This window comes from Anarrhichthys ocellatus, unplaced genomic scaffold (assembly GCF_004355925.1).
Source record: "Anarrhichthys ocellatus isolate YVR2014 unplaced genomic scaffold, GSC_Weel_1.0 scaffold47, whole genome shotgun sequence".
Lineage (NCBI taxonomy): Eukaryota > Metazoa > Chordata > Actinopteri > Perciformes > Anarhichadidae > Anarrhichthys > Anarrhichthys ocellatus.
This window is the reverse complement of record NW_022280077.1, coordinates 1,656,118-1,676,776: the sequence shown is the minus strand read 5'-3', so window position 1 is coordinate 1,676,776 and position 20,659 is coordinate 1,656,118. Positions and strand designations below refer to the sequence as shown.

At 41.9% G+C, this 20,659-nt stretch overlaps 3 protein-coding genes across 7 annotated transcripts in view; 2 read left to right on the top strand and 1 right to left on the bottom strand.

Moving 5' to 3' along the window:
• The window catches only part of col4a2 (collagen, type IV, alpha 2), a 59,883-nt gene extending 50,788 nt beyond the window's left edge, over positions 1-9,095 (top strand). For both annotated transcript variants that reach the window (XM_031869452.1, XM_031869451.1), the window contains 15 exons: positions 84-265; positions 422-485; positions 569-643; positions 760-867; positions 965-1,072; positions 1,171-1,242; positions 1,886-2,011; positions 2,173-2,289; positions 2,875-3,036; positions 4,132-4,230; positions 4,341-4,487; positions 5,174-5,290; positions 5,684-5,875; positions 7,127-7,413; positions 7,813-9,095. In XM_031869452.1, the coding sequence (XP_031725312.1) occupies positions 84-265; positions 422-485; positions 569-643; positions 760-867; positions 965-1,072; positions 1,171-1,242; positions 1,886-2,011; positions 2,173-2,289; positions 2,875-3,036; positions 4,132-4,230; positions 4,341-4,487; positions 5,174-5,290; positions 5,684-5,875; positions 7,127-7,413; positions 7,813-8,067 (2,111 nt within the window). In that variant the 3' untranslated portion in view covers positions 8,068-9,095. The remainder of the gene's footprint in view (positions 1-83; positions 266-421; positions 486-568; positions 644-759; positions 868-964; positions 1,073-1,170; positions 1,243-1,885; positions 2,012-2,172; positions 2,290-2,874; positions 3,037-4,131; positions 4,231-4,340; positions 4,488-5,173; positions 5,291-5,683; positions 5,876-7,126; positions 7,414-7,812) is intronic.
• A 42-nt stretch (positions 9,096-9,137) lies between these two features.
• Positions 9,138-16,323, bottom strand: rab20 (RAB20, member RAS oncogene family). The gene is made up of 2 exons (XM_031869552.1): positions 13,068-16,323; positions 9,138-10,254 (listed from the first exon to the last, which is right to left on the bottom strand). The coding sequence occupies exons 1-2, from the start codon at positions 13,255-13,257 to the stop codon at positions 9,686-9,688; spliced, it is 759 nt and encodes a 252-aa protein (XP_031725412.1). The 5' UTR covers positions 13,258-16,323; the 3' UTR covers positions 9,138-9,685.
• Positions 15,015-20,619, top strand: naxd (NAD(P)HX dehydratase). 4 transcript variants are annotated; one of them, XM_031869502.1, is made up of 11 exons: positions 15,308-16,421; positions 16,557-17,006; positions 17,270-17,420; positions 17,527-17,572; positions 17,696-17,784; positions 18,148-18,256; positions 18,668-18,718; positions 18,801-18,905; positions 19,014-19,134; positions 19,298-19,421; positions 20,114-20,619. In XM_031869502.1, the coding sequence occupies exons 1-11, from the start codon at positions 15,917-15,919 to the stop codon at positions 20,262-20,264; spliced, it is 1,902 nt and encodes a 633-aa protein (XP_031725362.1). In that variant the 5' UTR covers positions 15,308-15,916; the 3' UTR covers positions 20,265-20,619. The 4 variants fall into 4 exon arrangements, with proteins under 4 accessions (XP_031725364.1, XP_031725363.1, XP_031725362.1 ...); XM_031869504.1 differs by lacking the exons at positions 15,308-16,421; positions 16,557-17,006 and adding an exon at positions 15,015-15,168 and having other exon boundaries at positions 20,114-20,611; XM_031869503.1 differs by lacking the exons at positions 15,308-16,421; positions 16,557-17,006 and adding an exon at positions 15,175-15,301 and having other exon boundaries at positions 20,114-20,612.
• The last annotated feature ends 40 nt before the right edge of the window (positions 20,620-20,659 follow it).

The window sequence follows — 20,659 nt, the reverse complement described above, 5'->3', positions numbered from 1 at the left end:
CAATCTGATACCAGTCACTCTTTCCTTCTCACCTCCTCTGTCCTCTCACGCCTCACTTCCTCACATCCTACTCTGTTCCACAGGTATTAAGGGTTTGCCCGGTGTGCCGGGCTACGGGGGAACTCATGGTCTTCCTGGAGACCCCAGCAATAAGAAAGGTTACCACGGAGATACGGGTGCAGAGGGGTTGTCTGGGATAAAAGGAATGCCCGGCCTAACTGGAAATCGAGGAATTACTGGTTTTGAGGGAATGCAAGGCAACAGGGTGAGCAGAGCCATACTCTCAGTCCATGTTGATTATTCTGCATTAAAGAGCCACTTTAATGTTTTGTAGCTACAAATAAATGTTCAATACATTTCTTTCATTGCAACATCTCATAAAAACATGATATAGTCTTATAAATTGCGCATTTGTTTTCAGGGAGTTAAAGGAAGTCCTGGTGCCTACGGAGCATCAGGAGACAAAGGAAGGAGGGGTCTCAAAGGTACCGCCTCAAACTCAAACTCCAGACGGATGGAGATCTGGGTACTAATTATAAAGTGATTGTGATGAAAATTTTGATTACAGGTGAGAAAGGCCTGCGCATAGACCTTCCAGGAACCACCGGATTGAGAGGAGAGCATGGTCTTCCAGGAGAACCAGGTACAAACATGAGTTCATACAGCTTTTGTTTCTTCTCTTCTGGTGTTGATTGGCACCACTGAACAATTAGAGGCTCATTTGTGGGTGATATGAGATGTTTGATACCTCCTTTACAGGCCAGAAAGGTTTAATTGGACAAATAGGAGACGGTGGTTTATCTGGTTTTGATGGAATCGAAGGGAAAAGGGGAGAGCCAGGTGATCCAGGAACAGGAGGGTTCCCAGGTAAGAGACTCCCATTCACGTCCCTTATTTAATGGTATACTGGACATTGTGGCAGAATTACATTGCAACTTGTACACAACATTTTTGTTTCCTGCAGGCTCTGATGGGCAAAAGGGAACTCCTGGTAACCAAGGTCTGAAAGGCTTTCCTGGACCCTCTGGAAAAGATGGACATCCCGGTTTTCCTGGCTTCCCAGGAAGCAAAGGTAACATAACCAGACCAGCATCTTCTCTTTCTTTCTCTTTCAACTACATACTTGTTGTCCACCATGTTCCTCCATCTGAACTGTGCAAATGTGTGCAGGTTTCCCTGGCCTGAAGGGACTTTATGGATTACATGGACTGAAAGGACAAAAGGGTATCCCAGGAACACCAGGTATTCAACCCAGTGCATAAAAACAATCTCTATGTGCATTTTTAAAGATACTGTTTAATATAGATTACGTACAGTTTAAAGGCCCTAAAAGGTATTTTCTCAGACATCTTCGTACTATGAATAATGAGCTCCAACATGAACAGTACAATTGTCTGCACGGTACTGCAAGTTACAGGTGTTTTTCTTATTTCTCATGAGAGATTTCTGTATTCAGACGGACTCTTCTCAGGGGCAGGTTTTGTTAGAAAATAGTGAAGTCACATACTTCTGTGCTCCAATCTGGATTAAGCAACATTTGAATCTGACGACAGTTGTTGGCGGTGGTGGTTTGTTCGGTCACTGTCAATCAAATCTGATTAAACCACATCTATACAGTACTCATGTACTTGAGTGTTAAACTCTGAAGAAATAATACCTAAGTATGTTTGTTTAACTTTATTTGCTGCTTATTTAGTCACTAATATCCAGTGTTATAAACCATGCTTTCAGTAATGACTAAACACTTTTGTAATTGGTAAACTCAATCAATGTATATTTCTACGTTTTTCACTACATCAAGTGCAGTAGAAACCATTTCTAATTTTTTCTGTTACGTAAAGACCTCAGGAGTTAGACAAAAGTTTACTGTTCATATTTTAATCAGGTCTGGATACCACTGGACCAGCTGGGGAACCAGGAAGCAAAGGAGAGAAGGGAGAGGTTGGCGACCCCAACAGCCAGCCAGGTGTTCCTGGCACAGCGGGTTTGAAAGGCTTCCAAGGACCTGTAGGTTAGCCATTACTCCATACTCTTTCTACATTAATATGGCAACTCAGAAACCTGCTGAGCTCTCAATAAAAGAACCAGTGATGCACGGCAACACATAACATATGTTGTTATTGGGTTTCACCATCTTAAGACTTGAAACAATCCCATGTTTTACTTGTTCAGGTGACCATGGTCAACCTGGACTGCCAGGATTGCGTGGCCCCGAAGGACCAAGCGGGACCCCAGACAGACCAGGACGCAGTGGTGACCCTGGTTCTATAGGACCTAACGGGTACCAAGGTGAGAAGATACAGTGGGATCAAAGAAGGCCATTGTTAAAAGAACCAGAGCTTAATCTCTCTCCCCTTTCCTCTTTTTGGTACACATTTTATGCTATGGCTGTGACCTGTAGTAGTGTTCACATTATCTGTAGGAACTGTATTTGAATATAACTCACAGTAGCTGTAGAATAAATAGAGGGAAGCATTGTGTTTTGGCAAGAATCTGGCGATGCGATACGTATCGTGATACAGGGGTTACGATTCAATATATTGCAATACTGTAGACAAGGGGATATATTACCATTTTTTAAAATCATTGCATGTAAACTTTTGATTCAATTTACATGATACAATGATTTTGAGAATTAATACAGTATCAATAAACATAATATCGCAATACTCCAGCGTATCAATATTTTCTACACCCCTAAAAAGCACAATTTTCAGCATTAAGAAAGATAGTAGTGTAACTTAATTTGGTTATTGGGTTCTGCATAATTGTCTGGGTGCATTGATGTTTAAATGGTTGGTTTTGATGCTGGGGAATTCTTGTTTGTTTTATATACTAACTATATTTGTTAATCCTAAACAATTTGTTTCTCAGGTTTCCCTGGAGCCAGAGGACTTCCTGGTGTAGATGCCCCTCTTGGTGAAAAAGGTGTACATGGATCCGGTGGGTTTCCTGGAGTCCCTGGTAGGAAAGGATTCAAAGGAAGCCAAGGTTCATTTGGATACAGGGGGCCAAATGGTGTTTCTGGGAAGAAAGGTAAGCATGAGTTGTTGGATCTTTTCAAGAATAAACCTTTTAACCGTGGCTTGTGTTCAAATGACAAGTGAAATGTTTGCAGTAGCACATCTTAAACTCCCATTGTTGTGTCAGGCCATGGATGATTATTATGAAGATGATGATTCTAGTTGGAGCAAATAATCAATAAAAAATATAATGTGATATAGTCACTTGAGACATAATACCACAGTATTCTCTCATGATAAGTTGGCAATAATGTATCACTTATTGCTGCAGACATTTTAACACTACCTATACTAATTGCTGTCAGTTCAGTTGAGTTAACATTATTGCCAGAACAACAACTGCTATTAGGATCTTGCCTCGGTGAGTTTATAGTGCAGGACAAACAGGACAACATTCAACGCAGCATAATCATGTATGTAAAATATGACAAGGTATAAAATATAGTATACCTTTTACAGTTTCACAATTTCAACAGTCAAATAACCTAAACATGTCAGAATGCTTAAAATACCACAAATAGTGTGCTGCAAGAAGTCCTAAAACCTGAGTCATCATTTTTGAACTTCCGTTTTCCTCAACTCAAATTCAATGGGTATTTTGAATGTGTTTTTGGTTAGATGTCTGAAATAAGTTAACACAAGCGAGACATTTAAATTTTGCTCTACATATAAAATGCATCAGTAAATACCCCACTCGTGAATTTGGAAGCTTTTAAGTGTCTTAAAAAAGCGTTTTACTTCTGGTGATTGCATTCAGTTTAGATTATTTTGCTGAACAAAACGTGCAATATGGTTTATTTGCCACAGAGATTATATTCTGCGATAATCCCAAATCCAATGGAAATATCCCATTAGCTTTTTGTCGAGGGTAACTTCCGTGTTGGCTTACTAAGAAACGTCATCCCTGCAGCACTCTACTATTGCAAAGAAAACAATGAGCTAAAATGAAAATGTACCTTAAAGAGCCAAAGTTGGAAGTAATACATGCTTTGCTGGCATTCAACTGATAATTATGTCTGGGCCTGTAATATTGTGCACCTGTCTGCAGCTTGATAATAGGATCACCAGCTGCGATCTGTGTACTACAATCTTGATATCCTTTTTACAGGAGTAAAAGGAGAGCAAGGAGTAATGGGAATTCCTGGTGTTATTGGTGTGAAGGGAGAAAGAGGGCCAGCTGGTCCAAAAGGAAACACTGGACTTCAAGGTAAATTGTACACTTTCATATAACGTGCAGACTGCTCACTCGTTACGTTACCAGACGTGGCCTTTTATGTTTTTTTGTCTGATTCATTACGTGATCTTTCTGTGCTGCAGGTTCTCATGGGGTTCCAGGAAACCAGGGTCCTCCTCCCATTCCCATCAGAATTTCAGGAGAAAGGGGCCCAGGAGGACCATATGGTATCCAAGGACCAAAGGGGTTCAGAGGGGATCCAGGGCCACATGCCCCCCCTGGTGATTCAGGTTAGTTGTTCTAATTAAACATTCTGCTGTTGACCATCCCTAAAAAAATGTCCGGCTCAGCAACATACATGTATCAGTGGGGCAGGAAGTGCTGTTTTTCTTCTGTAGGCCTATTGTTTAACTGCAATGGAAATTTATGAAATATATATTATTAAAATATATTTTATACGTCTCATATGAACCTCCGCGGAGTCAATGTGGTAGATCCTCACTCGTTTCCTTCATCATCGCTGTCCTGCCTTATCATAAACTATAGTAATCTGGTTATGGGTCATCCATACACTGCCTCACGCCCTCTTCCTCCTCTCACAGTTCTCATGCATTAGCTCTAAAATTAGGGTTTCCCCTGCTATCGCGGCACCTTCTTGCTCTGCGTTAAAACAAATTGGAGAGCATCCAAATAATTAAATGTTCAAATGAAGGCTGTAACATGTGTAAATAATAAGGTAATTATTCAGCTATAGCAAGTCTTTTGGGCTGATATCTACATGAGTGATAATGGTTCAAAATGGTATAAAATTGAAAAAGTCGTAAATAACTAATAATTAGGTTTTAATACCTGTTAAATATAAATGCTCCTGGCCATTCAAATGAAAGCATAAACATGAATATCGTGCATCATTTAGTATGACGTCATTATATAGACTGACTTTCTGACTACCAGCGCCTATCCTCTTTCTGTACAGGTTTCGTAGGACCCAGTGGGCAGAAGGGCATGCCTGGGATTAGTGGTCGACCAGGAACACCTGGATTTCGTGGAGAGTATGGAAAAGTGGGCCACCCCGGCCTGCAGGGCATGGCAGGTGCGTATGACACTGTGGGGCAGACTCGGATTAGGGTTAATAAACCTGAATTAAAAGATTGAAAGTAGGTGGAGACTCCTAATCAGGGAACCAGTTACCAAGACGGTTTTCTTGTTATTTTGTGTGAGAGTTGGTTTAGTGACTAAATAAGCATTAAAAGCATTGAGCTGGGAAATAAAGAGTTCCCCAAGGTCTGTTTATATCATTATGTAATTATTTTAGCGGAGATGTTTTGACTGAAGCCATGACCGCTTTAGAGTCACATGCATGAGGACATCTCTGCAAGTAAAATCTGACTTGCATGATACATATTGTAAACATGTTACACAGTGCTGCATGTGTCAGGTGTGTACAGTACCAGCGTGAATGAATGCATTATATAATCCTCAATAGGTCACCGCGGCAACCCTGGTACCCGTGGGCTACCTGGTATGCCGGGCCGCAGCGTCAGCGTGGGTTACTTGCTGGTGAAACACAGCCAATCAGAACAGACACCCATGTGTCCTGTGGGTATGTCTAAACTCTGGGACGGCTACAGCCTGCTGTACTTTGAGGGCCAGGAAAAGGCCCACAACCAGGATCTTGGTAAGTGAGGGTGAGCTACGGCATATATGCCAGTGTGAGCTTGTTATAGTGCGGCCCTGTCAGAACAGACATTGTGATCCAATGAACCAGAAGACATTCCAGAGCAATCGGCCTCATCACATCTCGCTGCTGGCAGAGTTAGATGAGGGGCCAATCTAGACCAGCCGGTGTCATCGCGCTTATATTTCACATTTCAAATTGAGCTTTAATGGCACGATGGGGCTGGAAAAAAGAGAGAGTGACATAGTGACCTTTTAAAATACTCTGTCCTATAAATATACATGACGGATGACAGAAAAGGACAGACTTGCTTTTCATTAACACTCACGGTCTCTCACGGTCATCTCTCGTGTACTGAGGCAGTGCTAGCAGTGTTCTCAGTTGTGATCAACTCATTTCCACTGCTGGTCCTCACATCTTAAAAGTCTAATTCAATTGGGTGTTCCAGTTCAGGCCTGCTTGACTTTCCATCAGTGTAATCACATTTAGTCTCTAAATGAATACACTATGCACAAGAGGCAGAACACAGCTTAACGGAGAACTTATTTGTGAAGATCTGCTTTATCTTTCACCTTCTTTCGCTAAATGTGAGAAATTCAGAAAGACTTTCAAATTAATCATGAGAAATGTAATCCCCGCTCTCGTTTCAGTGCTGCTTCTTCCTCAGGTAAAACAATAAAGATAGACCGGACAACCGGATTAGATTTTCCAACATCACCTTATTTCAGAAACAGAAAGTACTTTGTTTAGGAAAAATTACGTCCTCCCATTTGTTATAAAGCAAGACTATGTAACTTTAAAAAGAAGAAAAAACACATCATTCCTATAACAAGTTAAAAGATGAATTCATACCTTATATTATGCACCCTTTGGGTTTCAAGTTTTTTTTCTGATACAGCTTGACTTAGTCTGGTATGACCTGTAGTTCATGGTGGCCAATGTTAGCTAATGTTCAGGTAGATGTTGCTGGATAATTGACGTTACCGAGTCAGTTAACTGACTTTATTGTTCTTCTCTACTGTTTTATGCTACATGTTAGCATTTGCCATTATCTCACATATGGCACAGTGGCTGCTAGGTTCAGTTTAAAGCAAGATTAAGAAATTGAGCTCAGCTATATCTTCTTTTTTCTCTCATACTTTGAATCTGTTTTAAATGTTTAATCATGTCAGTCTTATTTAATGCCATTTATTCATTGTGTACTTTGTGTGTGTATGAAATGTGTATAATTTGGTGGTTTGTCCTTTGCAGGTTTGGCTGGCTCCTGCCTCCCACGGTTCAACAGCATGCCCTTCCTGTACTGCAATCCTGGAGACATTTGTTACTATGCCAGCAGAAATGACAAGTCCTACTGGCTGTCGACGACTGCTCCTCTTCCCATGATGCCTGTAGAAGAGGGAGAGATCAAACCGTACATCAGCCGCTGCTCAGTATGCGAAGCTCCATCAGTTGCCATCGCGATCCACAGCCAGGACATCACCATCCCACAGTGTCCCGCTGGCTGGCGCAGCCTGTGGATCGGTTACTCTTTCATCATGGTGAGTTCTGGTCTTCCTAGATAAATGTGTTTAAATGGCTATGTGCGGGATTTTAAGCATCATTATCATTTTATTGTCAATTGTGAGACCTTGATGCAACTACCATAACAAAAGTTTTATAGGCACTATGTGTTTTCACTTTACTATTGATGGCTACTACTATTCAGTTGTAAAAACTGCTGTGGAGTAGCTTTGGGAAATATAAAAACATATTGTATTGGAGACTAGAACGCCTGTGTTACAAACTGGCAATGTGGAGAACGAGAGATGCGAGTGTTTACCAGACAGGAAGCGTCTCATGAAAAGGCCTTGTCAAGTGTCAGTGTGGGAAGTGTAGGATGCTATGAATACTAGACACACCTTCCTCATTTCTTCCCCTCTCACCTCGTTTCTCCACAGCACACAGCAGCAGGAAATGAAGGCGGAGGTCAGTCCTTGTCGTCGCCTGGCTCTTGCCTGGAGGACTTCCGCACAACACCCTTCATTGAGTGTAACGGGGCTAAAGGCACATGCCACTACTTCGCTAACAAGAACAGTTTCTGGCTAACCTCCGTAGATCAGTCGTTCCACACTGCGCCGGCATCAGAGACACTCAAAGCAGGCCAGCTCCTGTCACGCATCAGCCGCTGCCAGGTCTGCATGAAGAACTTGTGAGGGACACGCAAACAAGTTGTTGCATTGACAGTGGTCTAGTGTCGTCTTGCTATCCATGTACTAAACCAAACAAAGGGGGATCTGAAATACCGATTCAAATCAATGTAAAACTTTCCCGCCGAGCCACAGAGCTCAGATATGCAACGACTGTGATGCCTTGAGCTTTGAGTGAAAAGTCCCACTGTAGATAAAAACAAGAGAAGCCCCATAATGAAGTCAACAGCTTTATGGGAAATCAAGTATTCTTGTGTTAAATGTGGATTGGTGCTTACTGTTTAACTTATTACCTCAGCTACGATGACACATTGTAAACGATCAGAGTCCGTACACTACAGCTGAACCAAAGACGCCCGTGTGTGTGTGTATGCACTGCTTTAGTTTAGATGTTTTTATTGTTTCGGGTATACAGCCCACCATAAAGCCACTAACACCGCTTCTCAGCCAGCTGAAGAATGCGTCTTGAACAATCGTTGGTTGATACCATTGACAGTATTATCCTGCTTTTATTCAATTGCTCTTAAACAAAAAAAAAAAAAAAAAAAACTGTTTTTATAATAAGACAGTCTTTTCAAGCTGTTCATCCGTTTTATGCATTTATCAACTATTGCAAAATCTCCTGTAACTCTTCATTTCTCATACGCCATTATGTTCACACAATGCACTGATTCTGTTTGTATTTATACCCGCTGAATGAAGTTGACTCATGTCCGCAGGAGTTAAAACATGTCTTATCTAATGCTACTCATGTCACACTCATTCTCCTTTACAAATCTACTAATTATTGAACTGCCAACAGGACAGAATGTAAACAGCTCGGATCAAAGTTCTAACTTTGCTAATCCATGCTGCGGTCACTGATCCTGAATATTTTACACTATTTAGAAAGTAGGTCAAACCTTCTACTTCACCTACATTCGCTCGTTTGATCAGGCTGGGAATATACTTACAATTAACTGTAATGATACTTCGGTAATTTTCATAACATGATGATTTCATTGGATTGTAAAGATTAAACGTCGTTTGTTATACTTCTGATTGTGTTATTTTACTCTCACAATCTAAAACTAATCTGGCAGACTGTAAAATCTTTATTATGACAGCGTATTTAAACATTCAAATCGGTATATCAACTATTTACACTCATTGAAAAGTACCAAATGTGCCTTAAAGATATAAAGATCTGTATTAACGATAGTAACAGAGCATAAAAGAAAACAAGATTTGTTGAAAACTTAAATAACTATAATAAACACATTGCAATGTGCCACATAACAATTAGTGATGTTAAATTTGTGACATTCTCATTCGAAAACATTAACAAAAAGCAGTGATTGATTTCTTATGCGTGTTATTTGATCACAGACACATTTTTGGGAGATTAGTGTGGTTTCAAAGTGTAGCGTGACGACGTAACACACGTTCATTTCCCCTCCTATAAAAGTTAGCAGACACTATAAATGCAAGCTGCTTTTTCCAACAGAATCAACAATGTGTGTTTGTGTCACCGGGAGTTCATTAATGCCATCGGGTCCCGGTCTAGAAAAACAAGTAGTCCCATCACAGTGTGTGGTGTGCAGATTGTCCTTTGTTAGAAACGAGTCTCTGCTGGTAGCAGCCTCTAGCAGCAGGCAGACCTGGCCCGCTTGTTGCTGGCCCCCCTGCACTCTTCCAGGTCCACCGTAGGAGACTCCTGGTTCTCATTTCTCTTCCTCAGGATGCAAGGCAGCACCAGATCAAACAGCGCCTCAAACAGAGTGTCCACATTGTAGCCCGTCTTGGCGCTCGTCTCGAAGCACAGCTTCTCGGCGGGCAGGCTGCTCTTCTCCTCCAGGCCCTTGTAGCGCAGTATTCTCCCATAAAGTGCCGCCGCATCTTCGGGGGTGACCTGTTTGTGTAGCGTCATCCCAGAGAGGGAAGCAGGGGAGGCCGGGGGCGTGGGGCAACCAGACTCCTCGCACTCCTCAGACGCCACGTCCGAGTCTGGAGACAGCTGGGCTTTAGGGTCCGTGAGATCAGCCTTGTTGCCCACTAGAGCGTAAATGCAGTCATGGTTGGCGGTGTCGGTCAGAGACAGGAAGCGCTCCTCCAGCTCCGCTAGGCTCTGCCAGTTGGTGACGTCATACGTGAGGATGACAGCAGCGGCGCCTCTACAGTACATTGAGCCCAACCCATGGAACTGTTCGCGACCTGAGGAGACGGAGAGAGCGGTCAGAAGTGTCCGAATCAACTCGAACCCCTTAAAAACACACCAACTTAAAAACAGCCTTATTGTGTGAACGGCACCGCAGAAGGACACAGCACAGAGAGAGAAGTTGTGCAAGACAGTCAGCAGTTTGAAAACAGAAACAACCTTTGTTGTTGAAATATGCAGTATTCTTGAAAGGGCACATTGTGTGTGAATACTTTGCCACCGGGGGCATCTCTTGGATAATACTCAGCACCAGTTTATAGAGTACACCTAACTTTGATTATTTTGTTGATTTACTGAATGTTTTGTCCAGAAAAATCACTGTTTAAATATCCCGGAGCACAATGAAGTTTCTTTAAAGTCCTTGTTTTATCCTAACAATAATCCAAACTTTTATGTCAGTCGACTAATTGATTAATGAACTAATCATTTCAGCTATACTGCTATCTAAGAGTGCCTTCACTACACTAATTCACCTCAAATACCTCGTGGAACACATCAGAGTACACTGAAGATGTGAGGTATGAAGATAAATTATTATACATACTATTGGCTGAATGACAAAAAAACTACTCGGTCCTCTTTGTGCATCTGGAAATGAATATTGTATGCAAGTTTGGAAAGGCTAGCATGGGGAGTCAGGTCTTTCCTAACCAACCCTGTCATGTGACTACTAAGAGGAACAGGGTATGTGGCTTAAAGGCCTCCGTGGGGCTTTTAAATTAAACTGAAAAGCGGCATTATCACTGGGACTGTTTTCACTGTGCGGAGCCAAACATCTGACAGGTTCTTGTATGCAACCCGTATAACTGCCAATGCTTTATGGCCGACGCCGACAGGTCCGCAACAGCAGCGTTGAAGTGACTCAGCGCTGATCCGGCATTTCTCCACCGCAGTGACTAAATAAAACGAACACAAGAGCCTCCCGTCAGAGGTCATGGGGTGAGGGGAACACAGGCAGGAAATGGCTTACTGGTGACATGGTCGGCCTTTCCTTATCTCTGTGGCTCACCAACTCTACGTTTGTCCAGTGCGTATTTACCCAAGAGGGTTTATTGTAGTTCATGTTGACACAATACTGGAATGTAGTGCAGTTATGAGCGTATTCATCAGCAGTAACGGGATGAATCACCAACATGTTCCTGGTATGCAAACATAAATCCCCAAATTAGTGTATTTAGGAGAAAATAAATTATTGTGACCCTTGGAGTCAATTAGGGACTGAAGTTTGTATCTTTAATATTATATGTACTCAATATTACAGTAATATAAACAAACTGGGTCTGTGTATAATAAATCTTCCAGGCAAATTAACAGTATTCTACAACAAAGACAAGACTGCAAATGGTGTCAGTGTACCGAGTAATCATCTCACGTAGTGCAGAAACAAAGAGTTGATAATCTAATGAGTTAGAAAACTAAATCAAGGGGAATAGTTTACTCTGTTAGTCCAACAGCTGACATCACATAAAGGTGTTTTCCTTGAGTTTCATTTCATCGTTTAAGTTCACCGGAGGGTTTTTCTGCAAATCCCTGAAAACTAGTTAATAGCATTTCAAGATGAATTTGATTGATCTAATAGAATAAGGCCCTTTGCAGTTTGTCTCTTGTCGTGTAGGCTGCAGCACATGTAAACAAGACGTTTTAGTAACACTGCCCATTGTAGAGGCTTTCCATTGAGCCGTTAGAATAGTCTGTTTTCTGTCAAATCATTGGCAGTGAAGCCTCTCTGTCAGGCAGCTGTTCACTGATTAAAAGAGGCTAAAGGTGTCCGATTGTGTGAGCGCACTCAGATGACAATAGCTTTGATCAGTATTGAGCAATGTGGCGCAAGAGAAGGCACTCTGTGATTTGATTGTGTTGATCAGCAAACAGGAAACACAGTGTGTGAAGTGTGAAGATTATACGTAACACGTCATATATTTTAATAAAACAGTATTAAGGTCTCTGCAGAATAATAAGCAGGAGGGTGAGTGTGTGGGTGATTTTAAAGGCATCAAATGCATTTAAGCATATAAGAACCAACTAAAACTGGAACAAACTCGAGTGTAACTCTTTCCAATTCAGGAATTTCTATCACAAATTACCAGAGCCAAAAGGGATGTCTAAGAATAATTTTTCCCCAGGCAGTTTGACGAGCTGCAAGAAAATAAATTATTACCGATATGAAATTATATACGGATATGAAATTTGCTTGATGAAAATGATCAAAAAAAGTAATATGCTAATGTAATGTTTGACTAAGTGACCAACAGACTTATTTATAAGTTTATTCAATGTTTTGAGAATAGTCTGTTTAAAATGTTTGTGTCATATATTGTTTAGTATTTTACTTTTTTTTTCTTTTAAGATTAAGGTCCAGTAGACTTTACTTGTCAATAACTTTGGGCTGATAAAACTAAACGTTATGTTAATGATTACAGGTTCTGGCCAGAAGATAACATCTTTATCAGCATAAAATCAAGTAGGTCTGATCCAATCAGCATTGTTTAAAAAATAACTGTGAGGTTCCTTTTTAAAGTTATCCTTAGGGTTATTTTAACTTACGTGTGATTGACTATCAGCATGTTTACCTGAAAAGCTTTAATTATGCGAGGCTTCATAAAGCATGGTATTGTTCACAGCACTCAATCTCTAATGTTAGTTAGAAGAGTGTTAACGGTCGTGACTGAGCGGTCACATGCTCGTGATTGCCTCAGGTGGTGGGATCACGCGTTATCAGGTAAACAAAGTTAAATAAACTGAAGAAATTGAATTAAAGAGTGGAGAGAAAAAGAAAAGTCTGAAGAAAAATAAACGAGGGAGATATTACCAGCAGTGTCCCATATTGAGATATTGTAAGGTCCCCACTGTTTGAGGAAAAACGCCCCTCCAACGGTGCTGATGGTGTCTTTGAATCTCCTCTCCGTGTACCTGTGGAGCAGCGACGTCTTGCCCACGTTCATGTCTCCCAGGAGAACCACCTTGACGTCGGGCTTCTTCATCTTCCACACTTCGGGCATGTTGCTGAGTCGTCGGGTCCCGCAGCAGGGGCGCTCTTTCTTCCCTCTCTTTTGTCCGTGGGAAAGAAACTCGCTCTAGCTCGTCAACTTAATGTCAGGTTGGCCGCGGATTCCGCAGACCAACGCCATTTCATGAACTGGAGTTAATTTGTAACAGAGTGGATGTCCAGCGCTGGCTCCTCTCCATCTGGTGTCTGACTCTGAACTTCGAAAAGTGACTGAGGTGAAACAGGAAGTAGGTGAGGAGTGGGACGATAGGGATTTAGGCCCTGAGCGACGCCTTTCAGGTTCAGCTACCGACAAGGCAATGTTCCCTTGTGTTACCCTGAGCTACGCCTTTCAGGTTCAGCTACAGGCAGGCTATGTACCCTTGCATAAAGTGTGAACCGCCCCCAGCTATCTTCCATGTTTTAGTTTTTTATTACCACAAAAAAAAATAAAAAAAAGTTTAGAGAACAAAATGGGGGTATTAACTTCAGACGAAATAGCCAGGCACAATGACCATATAATTCAAATTAAACACAACAGGAGGGCAAAGAAATACTAAATACTATACTAGTATGTCCAGATTAGGGGACATTTCAACTTCAGAATACAGCTATCTTTTTATAGACTATCTTGCCAAATGCATGCATTTGACCATGACACACGAATACTTGATGAAGAGAACTTGGGTCTCTTGAAAAAGCAGGATCTTCAGACCGCAAAAATAACTCCTCAAAACAAGACAAATAGGCTTCCTCTAAGAGGCCCATACCGTTATCACAATAAAGCACAAGTCCGGGCTCACTCTACAAAAGGGGCTGTCAACCTTTTAGATAAGGAGTGATATTGTGTAATGCTCTTGTTAATCAGTGTGCCATATCAACATTAAGGTTAACAGTAAGTATAATTACGACACCACATTCAAATTAAAATCACCAACGCATCTGTAATTTTATTGAAAAAACAACATTTTTCTCCCATAATCAGGACATTGGTAATTATAAATATGGCAATTATAAATAAGAACACACTACAAGAAGGCTGCTATTCTTATGAAAACATCCACATCTGATTCAACAACCTTGCATGTGTATGAGGCCACTTCAACATTTCCAAAAAACTCACTTGCACACGTGTTAGTGTGCCACTACAACGGTAGCCTACCTCTGCTCTAAATCATTTCAGTCTTAGAGCAGGCAACATTATATTCTTTAAAACTACCAACTTTTGTGTCATTTGCTAGTCGACCAATTTTAAACCACCTACAATTTTATTTTTAACATTACTTGTGCCTCAAAACACAGTTACTGAGCTTTGAATACATCCTCTGCTAAGCATGTGACAACAAATGTAACAGCAATACATTTTTATGACGATTTTTGAATGATATTAGATGTAGATGTAGATGATTTTATGTAAATAAAAGTGACCTGCTTTTATATTTTTGATACATGTTGTTGTTGTTTGTGACTTTTAATTGCTACACTTGCAAATAACTAATACAAAAAAAAGAAAACTGGTACAATGGTAATTACAAAAAGGAGCAAAGAAATGTAGTGTTGAACAAGTGATGTGTATGATTTAAGGTTGGAACATATCTGCATCTACAAACAGCCCAAATGCACATATGCACACATGTTCACCCATATTTGCCATCGTCTTTGAATTTATTAAGGGTAACCTAATATATCGGATTAATTTGGTGGAACATCAACCAACCAGCATCTAGCGGCTATTAGAAGAAGTGCAGCTTTAAACTACTTCCGCTTTTGGCGGCAGTTGATAATCTGGGATCTAGGATTGTCCGAGGCGCCTTTAAAGGCATCATCAACTCCTTCTTCCTGTACTGGTGTGCTGGGTCAATGCGCCTCATGATCAGGACCGTTTGTATACAGTTGTCAGCGTTGAAACGCAGTTCCAGTTTAGGTAAGAATAACTGTGATCAACAAGGGGGGGTTGACGAATGATAACAACATGCTGCAAGAGATTCACATGCTCGCCTTTCTTTTCACGGTTGCTCTGTCAATTGTCGCCACACTGGTCTGTTTGAACGAGAAAGGTAAAGTGAATGAAACATTGTGACATTTAATTTAATTGCCCTGGTAGCTGTAATGCTAGCTAAGCTAAAGCGCTGCCCCCACTGTTGTTCGAGGAGTTGACATGGTAAGGCCCAGTCGGCTGTGTAAACGGGTGGCACTAGGACCCCGCAGACACCTAGCACTGACGGAAGAGCAGGCGGAGAAAGGTGAAGTTACCCTCAGACTACTGATCAGAGGTCCGTTTTGAAATTCCGCCAACTGAGCACAAGGTTAAGAAAAGGGGCTGGTGACACCGATCCCCGGTCAGTTAATCAAAATTACGAAGCTACGCATCTTGTTAACGACGTAAAATGATAAACATAGACGTCTGGGCTTTAGCTAGCACAAAGAGTTGACCTGTGCAAGATATTATAATGGTACCCAAGTTAAAAACCCTCATTATTACACCCACTAATCCTTCTAAGCTACCTAAATGGCCAGTTGTTGCTGTTTGGGATATCGCTGCCCCGCGGCTTTGATGCAGCTAAGAGCAAAGATCCAGACCAGACGTCCATTATAATCCGCAGTGTCAACTGCTCCATTCAACTCCTTGTGGTGCAGTTTGCTCCATAAGCGAGCCGGTTTGCACCCCCGCTATGCAAGCGAACACAACGCGGGGCTTCTTGTGGTCGGACGTGGAGACGAGGACCTTGTTGAACATCTGGGGGGAGCAGGACATCCAGGTGGCGCTGGATGGAAACTTCCGAAACAGCTTCGTGTACCGCGACGTGTCCCGGAGGCTGGGGGCGATGGGGTTTGAGAGGACGCCGGAGCAATGCAGGGTGCGGATCAAAAGCCTCAAGAGACAGTACTTGTTAGCGAAGGAAGGTAATCTCCGCAACAACGGACAGTATCACAAGATCTGTAAGTTTTATGACACCATGGAGAGGATTTTGAGCAACCGGGCCGCTCTTGATCCTCAGGAGTTCATAGACGGCGGGGCGGGAGGAGAGGAGGCCGTGGACGGCCTGGAGGAGGATGGAGAAGATGCGTACTCGGAGAGCACAGGGGAGTGTCCCTATCCCGCAGAAACCGAAGTGAAGCTGGAATACCCAACTGTTCCCATCCCTATTCCAGTTAAAGAGACAGTGGGCATTAACAGTGAGTCCTCCCTCCATTGTCCATTGGTTCTTCTGTGTTTGACGGTTGTTGTTATAATTTCTAACACTACAATGATGTAACTCTATTATGCTCAAAGTTGCATCGCATACAATGTCTCGCCCCTCTCTACTCCAGGCACTCCAGTGAGACCACACAACAGCAGCCAGTCGGCCAGCAACCTGTCAACTAGAACGCCTAAACGGCCGAGGAAGCGGCGCGCTAACTTCCCCATGGAGAAACTGATGGAGCAGTTCCTGGAGCAGAGCGCCCAGGCCGAGGACAACTTCTACCGGATGGAGGAGCAGCGCTTACAGGTGGAAGACCGGCGCAGGGAAGCCGAGCACGCCAGGGAGCTGCACATGCTCCAGATGCTCGGGCAGATGTTCTCCAGCGTCTCCTCGGCCAGACCCGGCTCTGCTGCCACTCCCTCCAAAACAGCTCCGCCTGCCCATGCTCCCACGCTCCCAGTGTACACTACCCCGTCGTGTACACGTGGCCAGTCCGGTCATCTCAGACGCCACCCACCCCAGACAGACTGTTTCACCCAAAAAAATCCACTGGTGACCCCAGAACCCCCGGGATTAGGTATTAGTTTCGGTTGTCATGTGCAGCATTGAGGTGGAAATTAAAGGCATATCAGCTGTAATGTGACGGCTCAGTGATGGAGCGGTCACTCCAGGCAACAGATTTTCTTTAGTTAGGTGGTTTTTGGTCTTTTTTTTTTAATTGACAGTGCATATTATCTCTTTATTTGTTGGTTTTGCCAAACTATAAATCGTAGATTTAGACTCCGACTCAAGCCGAGCAAGTATCCCACTTTAAAACTGTCACTTTGTTTGTTCCCTCAGTGTTTGAACGCTACTACAGTTTGGGGTCTACGTCACACAGAGGCATGGAGGATGACATCCTCTCACTGGTAAAGAATATAGTGCCTCCACTGACGTCCAAAAAGCACAAGGGACACGATGGACGTATCGGGATCATTGGAGGATGCCAAGAGTATGTCACAATTTGCCCTTAATACAAACATCATACACCAAAGAACAATTACATTTGTTGTTCTGTAGAACATTTGCCCTAATATTTTCATCTCCGCACTCTCAAGCTATACTGGAGCTCCATACTTTGCCGCCATCTCAGCATTGAAAGTGGTGAGCAGTCATTCCGATCGTGCTTCTGACAGATTTCTCGTTAATCTTATCCAGTCTGAACTGATGTTTTTGAATTAAAAGTCCAGTTCGGGTGCAGTGACTGTGCCTTTGTCTTGTTTCCAGGGGGCTGACTTGGCTCATGTGTTCTGCACCAAAGATGCTGCAACTGTGATCAAATCATACAGCCCTGAGCTCATAGTTCATCCTGTTCTGTAAGTACAGATCAACGTGGACCAATTATTATCTGAATAGCATGTTGAGAGGACACAATTCTTTTGTTCACAGTATCAAGAGAGTAGGATATATGACAAAGACACCGCTGTATAATGCAATACAGCTCAACAACACACACTAACACATCCTTCCTTCACTTTGTGTTTGTGTGTGTGCACAGTTGCCATTTATTCATAAAACATTTCAGAAATGAAAACCAAGATTATTTATGCGCAAAGCATAAAAAAGCTTTTGGAGAGCATGACCAAGAAGGGACTTTTCATAATGTGTGGATTCAGACACGTCTAACGCGGGTTTGTCTTTGTGTGCGTGTGCGTGTGCGTGTGCGTGTGTCTCTCAAGGGACAGCCCTAATGCAGTGGAAGAGATAGAAAAATGGCTCCCAAGACTTCACGGCCTTGTGGTGGGACCAGGTCTAGGGAGAGAAGACGCATTACTGAAAACAGCCAAGGCACGTGGAATACATTCACTCAAAACAGTCTCTATGGCTAACTGCTTGTGCATGACCACACAACTGAACAAAAGTCATATTCTTAGAATACAGTGATGAATCTAAGCTGCACACAACTCCTCATGTTTGTGGCTCTCTGTGACTGAAACAGTCAAAATTGAAATTAAATTCCCAGAAAACATGGCTTAGTGGGAATGTCAAAGACTTGAGAGAAAGATCTCATACTGATGATTCAAACTGTATCTGAAAGAAGCACATGTGCACTACTGCTAAGTTGACACTGAATTGTAGCCCAGCTTTGATGAGACTGATGGAACTAAAGACAACATTACAGTGTTCTTGTAGGACCAGAATGACTTAAGTATAATGTATACTGAATCTCTAGATGACCTTTTTATTCCTCTCTTTTAGGAGGTGATAGAGAAGTCTAAAGCGAGAGATATCCCGATAGTCATTGATGCAGTAAGTGTTGAACAGATGGGATTTTATTGCCAAAGCCAGACACAGTCACTGAGTGTGTTTGTGGTTTGTTTCTTTTGAACAGGACGGATTATGGCTAGTTACACAGCAACCATCTGTTATCCAAGGGTACCCGAAGGGAATCCTCACACCTAACTTCATGGAGTTTACTCGGCTATATGAGGCTCTGGTGGGTCTTTCCGCAGAGGTGATCTGGTCACCAATTGATGGCATACAACATATCTATCTGTGTGCTAATGTGTGTGTCTTTTTTCCTTTCCTGTGTTTGCTGTCTCAGCACCACGAGCCCATGGACATCAGTGATCATCAACGCAGCGTCATGCAGCTCAGTGTAGCCATGGGCAACCTCACTATGGTGCTAAAAGGAGAACATGATCTCATTACAGACGGCAGTAAGGGTTAGTGCCAAGTTACAACATTTAGGAAATTCACTTTTACAGCCACACATTTACCCTTTTCCACTTTGTGTAAATTACTAATTGGATATGAATCCTGAGAAACTTAAGAGCTTTTTTTTTTCTTTTGTGACTGTGATGTCATCTTGTAAATTCTTGTTTTCAGTGATCTCGTGCAGCATTGCGGGCAGTGGGAGGAGATGTGGTGGACAGGGTGATCTTCTATCTGGAGCTATGGGGGTTTTGGCCCACTGGGCCCATGCTGCCTCTGCAGCTGGAATGAGCAGAAGGTGAAGACGAGCTGCTTGTGCATTTGTTTTAATAGTTGTGTATACCACCTTTTAATAAAGGACCATAGCGGTTTTTTTTTTAATGTTTAAAAACATATTTTGTGAACCATTTCTCAAACATTCTGTGTTGGGATTGAATTTATACCTTTTTTCAGCCCCCATTGATTTCCATTCACTTCAGTACGTTACAGAAATCAAATTGCAAGTCCTTAAAATTTGCTTGACTTGCGTAATCTGTCCTAGTTAATATGAAGTCACTTTTTTGTTAATTTATTGTAGGTCTGATCTGAAAGGTTTAGTTAGACTAGATAAACAACATAAATGAATTGTCAACTATTTTCATTATCCATTTTGATATAGTCATTTTTCGACCACAATGCAAAACAAATAGTTCCAGGCTTTATATTGTGATCATATACTGCTTTACCTTGTTATATGTGATAATAAAATGAACATATTTGGGTTTGGGATAGTTGGTCAGAAAAAAGGTGTTCACCATGTTCTGGCATTGTGTAGATGGAATCATTAATCAAGAAAATAGTCTTTATTTTCTTATTGTCACACGGTAATGCTGTTAACAATCAGAAGTTGAACCACTACTACAATCTATTAAAGTTTAATATTGTACAAATAAATATAATTGTATGTGTCTCTCTCTGTCTCATAATCCATATTTTTTTTTTGTCCTCCAGTGTAAATCCATCAGTGGTTGCAGCATTCGGGGCTTGTTCTCTTACAAGGCAGTGTAACAGTCAAGCATTCCAGCGACATGGCAGGTCCACCACCACATCGGACATGATCCAGGAGATTGGCTCAGCCTTCAAAAAGCTATTTGAAAGCTGAAACCAGCCAACTGAAAATTGTTTTAAAAGCTATACACATACTGTACATACTCAAGTTTGCATTGTTGATAACTGCTAATATAGCCTATGGATGGGCTGGTGGAAAAAAAATTCTCATCAAGCTGAATTTGAATGAAGTTAAGACGACTCTCAAATTCCGGTGCAAAAAAAAAGTACACACTGACTTGTTGTTTGTTGTATTAAATGAACCCTGTATGAAAACCAACAAATATGGTCTTCCATTTATGAAGTATTATTATGAATGCATTCACCAAACATGCTGAGGTAGCTACATTTTTTTACAAACCACCAAAGACACTGAGATGGTAAGATAATTAGGGCCACTGTAAACCAGAAAACTGTTTGAATTTTTTAAAATAAATATGGTTTTGTGTG

Excerpts from the sequence above, each read along its gene's own strand:
- naxd (XM_031869502.1), top strand. The coding sequence starts at position 15,917 with ATGCAAGCGAACACAACGCGGGGCTTCTTGTGGTCGGACGTGGAGACG. Across the intron at positions 17,007-17,269 it reads CCCAGAACCCCCGGGATTAG|TGTTTGAACGCTACTACAGT; the intron begins GTATTAGTTTCG and ends TTGTTCCCTCAG. Across the intron at positions 18,257-18,667 it reads CATTACTGAAAACAGCCAAG|GAGGTGATAGAGAAGTCTAA; the intron begins GCACGTGGAATA and ends CCTCTCTTTTAG.
- rab20 (XM_031869552.1), bottom strand. The coding sequence starts at position 13,257 with ATGCCCGAAGTGTGGAAGATGAAGAAGCCCGACGTCAAGGTGGTTCTC. Across the intron at positions 10,255-13,067 it reads CTCAATATGGGACACTGCTG|GTCGCGAACAGTTCCATGGG; the intron begins GTAATATCTCCC and ends CCGTCTCCTCAG.